The sequence below is a fragment of the Cebus imitator genome, unplaced genomic scaffold, assembly GCF_001604975.1.
Source record: "Cebus imitator isolate Cc_AM_T3 unplaced genomic scaffold, Cebus_imitator-1.0 Scaffold48, whole genome shotgun sequence".
NCBI classification, from domain to species: Eukaryota; Metazoa; Chordata; class Mammalia; order Primates; family Cebidae; genus Cebus; species Cebus imitator.
This window is the reverse complement of record NW_016107363.1, coordinates 8,201,634-8,208,125: the sequence shown is the minus strand read 5'-3', so window position 1 is coordinate 8,208,125 and position 6,492 is coordinate 8,201,634. Positions and strand designations below refer to the sequence as shown.

General features: G+C 43.4%; 1 protein-coding gene across 10 annotated transcripts in view; it reads right to left on the bottom strand.

Moving 5' to 3' along the window:
- Window positions 1–6,492, bottom strand: part of ARHGEF3 (Rho guanine nucleotide exchange factor 3) — a 285,595-nt gene that overhangs the window by 3,266 nt on the left and 275,837 nt on the right. For 8 of the 10 annotated variants that reach the window (XM_037738103.1, XM_017527477.2, XM_017527479.1 and 5 more), the window contains 2 exons: window positions 5,882–6,052; window positions 2,218–2,404 (listed from right to left, as the gene is read on the bottom strand). In XM_037738103.1, coding sequence (XP_037594031.1) covers window positions 2,218–2,404; window positions 5,882–6,052 — 358 coding nt within the window. The remainder of the gene's footprint in view (window positions 1–2,217; window positions 2,405–5,881; window positions 6,053–6,492) is intronic. The other 2 variants (XM_037738107.1, XM_037738106.1) reach the window with 1 other exon arrangement.

Below are 6,492 nucleotides of genomic sequence, written 5' to 3'. Positions count from 1 at the left end.
AAAAAAAAAAAAAAAGAAAAAGAAAAAAATTAAAGAATAATCCCCAGGCCCTATTCTTAGAGATTCTGATTCAGTAGGTCTAAAGTGGGTTTCATAATCTGTAATTTCAACAAGTACACTAAGCTAGAGTTTTTTCCAGTTAAGAGGCCTTTTTAAACAATAAAACATGCCCATGTTTACTCCACATGAAAGTATCTATACATTTAGTGTCCATATACATAGCATCCAATGATGGAGAAGATGTATGTAGACAAATTTGGTTTCATTGTGAAACGAAATTACAAGTTAGTTACCTCAACAGGAGCTATCAGCATTAAAAAAAATGGTAGTGCACAATATAGAAGACATTTTATTTAATTTTTTTTTTTGAGACTGAGTCTTGCTCTTGAGTGTAGTGGCACAATCTCAGCTCACTGCAACTTTTGCTGCCTGGGTTCAAGCGATTCTTCTGTCTCAGCTTCCCAAGTAGCTGAGATTACAGATACACACCACCATGCCTGGCTAATTTTTATATTTTTTTAGTGGAGATGGGGTTTCCCCGTCTTGGCCAGACTGGTCTTGAACTCCTGACCTCAGGTGATCCCATCCATCTTGGCCTCCCAAAATGCTGGGATTATAGGCATAAGCCACTGCGCCCAGCTTATTTTATCTAATAACAATATAATGGACAATTAATGGGCCCTGCATGTCACATGCAATGCTTGGTTCACAGAATTATCTGCAGTCAGTCCCTTTGCACTAATCCTGTAGCCAGTAGACTGGGAACCACCACTTCCAATGGCTTAGAGGTTAAGCAACAGAGGGAGAGGAGGCCAAAATGTTTTACTGCTAGCCATCTTTGGCTAGAAGATAATCTCTGTCCTTCAAATTTGGGCTCCACCCTTTGATCTTGGGCAAGTACCTTAATTCCTTCCTTAGTTTCCAACTTGTAAAATGGAGTGAACAAGAACCTACTTTATATGGTTGTTATGAGGGATCAATGTAATACATGTACATGCTTATACAAGGCCTGGCACATAGTCAGTACTCAAGAAACATAAGCTCGGATTTCTACTACTACTACTCCTATCAGGGTAGACGGACTGATCAGTAGGTAGGAGGCAGTACATATTAATTACTTTGACAATATAATACGTATGTTAATCCAGGAAGCTCAAACATTATTTTCTCAAAGAAGTGCTCCTCATCTCATTTAAAATAGACCTCCGGTTAGGACGTGCTGACTCACACCTGTAATCCCAGCACTTTGGGAGGCTGAGGTAGGCAGATCACTTGGAGTCAGGAGTTCGAGACCAGCCTGGCCAACATGGTGAAGCCTCATCTCTACTAAAAATACAAAAATTAGCTGGGCATGGTGGCATACACCTGTATTCCCAGCTACTTGGGAGGGTGAGGCACAAGCTGCTTGAACCCAGGAGGCAGAGGGTACAGTGAGCCGAGATTGCGCCATGACACTCCAGCCTAGGCAATAGAGCAAGACCTCTGTCTCAAAAATAAATAAATAAAAAGAAAAATAAAACAGACCTCCTATTGCTATCCCTTCCTATTCTCTTATTGAGTTTTAAGTTTTCTTAACAACATCTAGAGTATTTATTTATCATCTTTCTCCTCCATCACAATGCAAGCTCCATAGGGGAAGGAAGTTACCTGCTTGGTCCGCCATCTATATTAGTGCTAGAACAGTGCTTGACACATGTTAGATACTCAATAGATATTGCTATCTTGGCTTCTTTAACTTTTTTTTAAATTAAGTGTTAAGTTAGGCCCATTGAGTAATGTTACAGATGAACCCACATTCCAGTTGACCATTCTTAAGTCTCTTTAGGGACAAGTCTACCAGTTCAACTGCAAAACCCACCATAATGTAACTGGTACACATATAGGGACTAACTGGTATTAAGCATGTTTTCATCCAATGGCAAAAGAGAAAGGGAACTTAAGGAGGACTAACTAAGTGCAGACAGGTTCACTTAGAGTATCTTACTAAATCTTTATAACAACCTTATGAACGACGTATATGTATCCATTTCCATTTTGCAGATGGGAAACTGAGAATCATAGGGGCTAAACAAAGTACATAATCAGGAAATGATGAGACAGCATTCAAATGCAGTTTGACTTCAAAACTATGGCTTTTCTCTTTCCACCAGCCTCCCATTCCCTCCAAACTACCAGGGCCAAAAAAGTTCAACAGGTCAACCCGGACAGCCTCCATACTTCTCTCATTGTTGCTGAATGCCCCTCGCAGGGAGCCACCCAGTCTCACTTCTCCGTCCTGCAGGTCGTCCAGCAGGAGGTCCTTCACGGGGATCGGCTGACGGTACAGCTGGTAGCAAAGCTGCTCATTGTGGGTGACGGCTCGAGTGATCACAAGCACTTCTTGGAACAGGAAAACGTGCAGTTTCTAGAAGAAAAGAATCCATAGGGCTTTTGCTAAGCAATAATGTAATGAGTGGCTGATTCGTGGACCTCTGTGGATAGAGAGGTCCCCAGGTACCAGGTGCACACTGGATTATGAACTCCTAGGTTCAAATCTACCTCCAGGAGAACCAGAGTTGGGCATGTCGGAGGCATTTCCAGATATGTCCACTGCGCTTCCTGTAGAAACACCTCCTTAGGGACCCAGTGGAGGAAGCCTTTTTGCCTACAGATACCTGCAGCCAGGGTTGCCAACTTTGGGGCCCCTATTCACATTGCAACTCACAACCTGTACAGACATACATGCCCCAGCTCCTATAAGAAAAAAATGAGAAAGAGGAATAGAATCAAGAAGGTGACGAACAGAAAATAACTTAGCACTCTCCTGGCTTTGGTTTACATTACTCAATATAATTCTAAGTGCTCAGGCCAGACATGGTGGCTGACATCTGGAATCTTAGCACTTTGGGAAGCCAAGGCAGGCGGATCATGAGGTCAGGAGTTTGAGAACAGCCTGGCCAAAATGGTGAAACCCTGTCTCTACTAAAAATAAAAAAATCGCCGAGGTGTGGTGGCAGACGCCTATAATCCCAGCAACCCGGAGGCTGAGGCAGGAAAATAGCTTGAACCCAGGAGGCAGAGGTTGTAGTGAGTTGAGATCACACCATTGCACTCTAGCCTGGTGACAGAGCAAGACTCTATCTCAAAACAACAAAAGAACAATAAACAAAAAAATCCCTAGCTGGTCGAGGTGGCTGGTGCCTATAATCCCAGCTACCTGGGAGGCTGAGGCAGGAGAATCATTCGAACCCAGGAGGTGGAAGTTGTGGTGAGCCAAGATCACATCACTGAACTTCAGCCTGGGCGGCAGAGTGAGGCTGTCTCAAAAAAAAAAAAAAAAAAAAATTCTAAAAGATCAAAATTAACAATAGTCTGTAAAAAATGAGACTGGTATATCAAAGCTAATATTAATCTTTGCTTCCCAAGCCCATAAAAACACTTGTTCCTTCAACCATAGAGTCATTATCAGTTTTATCCAGGAACTTCGAGTCAGAACACTGCTCGTTCCTAAGGGAACCAGAGTACGGTGCCACAGTCACAAAGAAGGATGATCAGGCCAGGTGCAGTGGCTCACACCTGTAATCCTAGTACTCTGGAAGGCTGAGGTGGGTGGATCACCTGCAGTCAGGAGTTCAAGGCCAGCCTGGCCAACATGGTGAAACCCTGTCTCTATTAAAAACAAAAATTAGCCAGGCATGGTGGCAGGCATCTGTAATCCCAGCTACTTGGGGGGCTGAGGCAGGAGAATTACTTGAACCTGGGAGGCGGAGGTTGCAGTGAGCCAAGATTGTGCCACTGCACTCTAGCCTAGGTGACAAGAGGGAAATTCCATCTCAAAAAAAAAAAAATGATGATCAACATTTTCCTTCTCAGTTAAGTTCATCAGAACAAACCTTGGTTCTCAGAAGAGGCTTAAAAAGTTGACAACTGATGTGCATGTTGTGGGCAAAAAGAAAATTGCAAAAGTGGGCTGGGCGTGGTGGCTCACGCCTGTAATCTCAGCACTTTGGGAGACCGAGGTAGGTGGATCACCTGAGGTCAGGAGTTCAAGACCAGCCTGGCCAACATGGTGAAACCCTGTCTTTAAAAAAAAAAAAAAAGAAAATTGCAAAAATGAAGGCTTGTTTCAGACTCCGTTATCAAAGCAGGTGTGTTCTGTGGGGTAAATTTGCCCCATTCAACGCTAAGTGCCAGACTCCTCTCACAGTTTGGAAGTGCTTAGCAACTGAAGTGAAAATATCCACAACTTTGCAGGTAGGTTCTAGCTCTCTGGTGGAAACATTTGGGAATGTCAATCCAGGGGTCTTAAAGGGGAGAGACCAAAAGAAGAGAGGTTCTCACTTGTAAGTGGGTGCTAAACCTTGGATTCACATGGACATAAAGACAGGAACAACAGACACTGGGGACTCTAAAAGGAAAGAGGAAGTGAGAGGGGCAAGGGCTGAAAAACTTCCTATTGAGTACTATGTTCACTGTCTAGGTGATGGGATTAATAGAAGCCCATTCTCAGCACCTGCAATATATCCTTGTAACAAACCTGCACATGCACTCCCTGAATCTAAAACAAAAATGGAAACTGAATTAAAAACTTCAGATTAGAATTTTGACTTGGGATAGTGGGAGCACATTCAATATTATTAGATCATTTTAAATTTGGGAGAAAAGAAACTCGTAGGTCTCCCATCCCCATCCCTACTACCTCCCAAACACAGAAACAAAATACAGCCAAATCTTGACTAGAGGTAATAAAATGTGTATTTAAGAAGACTGAAAAATAGGATAGGCCAAGTGTGGTGGCTCACACCTATAATAGAGGCCAAGGTGGGCAGATTGCCTGAGGTCAGGAGTTTGAGACCAGTCTGGCCAACATGGTGAAACACTGCCTCTCCTAAAAATACAAAAAAATTAGCCAACCATGGTGGCGGGTGCCTGTAATCCCAGCTACTTGGGAGGCTGAGGCAGGGAAAGTGCTTGAACCAGGGAGGTGAAGGTTGCAGTGAGCCAAGACTGCGCCACTACACTCCAGCCTGGGTAACAGAGCAAGACTCCATCTCAAAAGGATAAAGCACAAAATAATCAAGTTAAAGGCTTTTTGGTGTGATAGTTGTGAAAAAGTTATGGAAATAATATGTTAAGAATTTTCTTTTGGGCACTGTTTAAATGTACAATATTTAGAATAATCAGATTTTTTTTTTTTTTTTTTTTTGAGACGGAATCTTGCTTTGTCACCAGGCTGGAGTGCAGTGGCACGATTTCAGCTCACTGCAGCCTCTACCTCCCGGGTTCAAGCGATTCTCCTGACTTAGCCTCCCGAGTTGCTGGGATTTACAGGCTTGCGCCACCATGCCCAGCTAATTTTTGTATTTTTTAGTAGAGACGAGATTTCACCATGTTGGCCAGGATGGTCTTGATCTCTTGACCTTGTGATCTGCCTGCCTTGGCCTCCCGAAGTGCTGTGATTAAAGGCGTGAGCCACCGTACCCAGCCCAGAATATCAGATTTTTACACTGTTTCTACTTCAATCAATCTTCCAGAACTTTGAGAGGCAGAGGTGGGATCACTTGAGGTGAGGAGTTTGAGGCTACCTTGGCCAATATGGTGAAATCCTGCCTCTACTAAAAAAAAAGTACAAAAATTAGCTGGGCATGGTAGCACGTACCTACAGTCCCAGCTACTTAGGAGGATGAGGCACGAGAACTGCTTGAACTTAGGAAGGCGGAGGTTGCAGTGAGCCAGCCTGGGTGACAGAGCGAGACTCCATCTCAAACAAAAACAAAAACAAAGACAAAACAAAGAAGATGATCCTTGATAGGGAAGAAATTGTAAGAGGAGGCTCCACATCAAATGAATTATGGATAGAGGAGGCCCAGGAAGAGACTGCTTAAGGAGGGTAACTACTTACCACACCCCGATTGTTCTTCAGTTCACCATGACAGCACAAGACTCGAGAGCTGTCGATCAGAGAGTCTTTCTGGCCTTCTTCCAAGTAAAGAAGCCGCTCTTTATAATAGCGGCATTCTGATTCCCCAGTCTTGGTGTTGATTTCTGCCACTATTCCCTGAATGATGTTTATCTATGGAAACAGAGGAAAATTAAGTATGGAGGAAAGGAGCAAACTGTGCACACCGTCTTAGGGGCTCGGCCTAGAAGGTCACCAGGACACACCTGGATCTAATTCTGTTATCTAAATTGCTACTTTGGGAAAAGATAAAAAAGTAAAAATAAATGATTTTAGTATACTGCATCTATCCATCTGTACGCATACACACACACATTTATTTGTACACATATAAAGATATTTGTGTTATATGTAAAACTAATATTGATGTATAATTTTATCTGGGAGGAAGGGATAACTACTGAGCTCCAGGATGTACACTTCTTAAAACGTGCTCGGCCGGGCGCAGTGGCTCAAGCCTGTAATCCCAGCACTTTGGGAGGCCGAGGCGGGTGGATCACGAGGTCAAGAGATCGAGACCATCCTGGTCAACATGGTGAAACCCCGTCTCTACT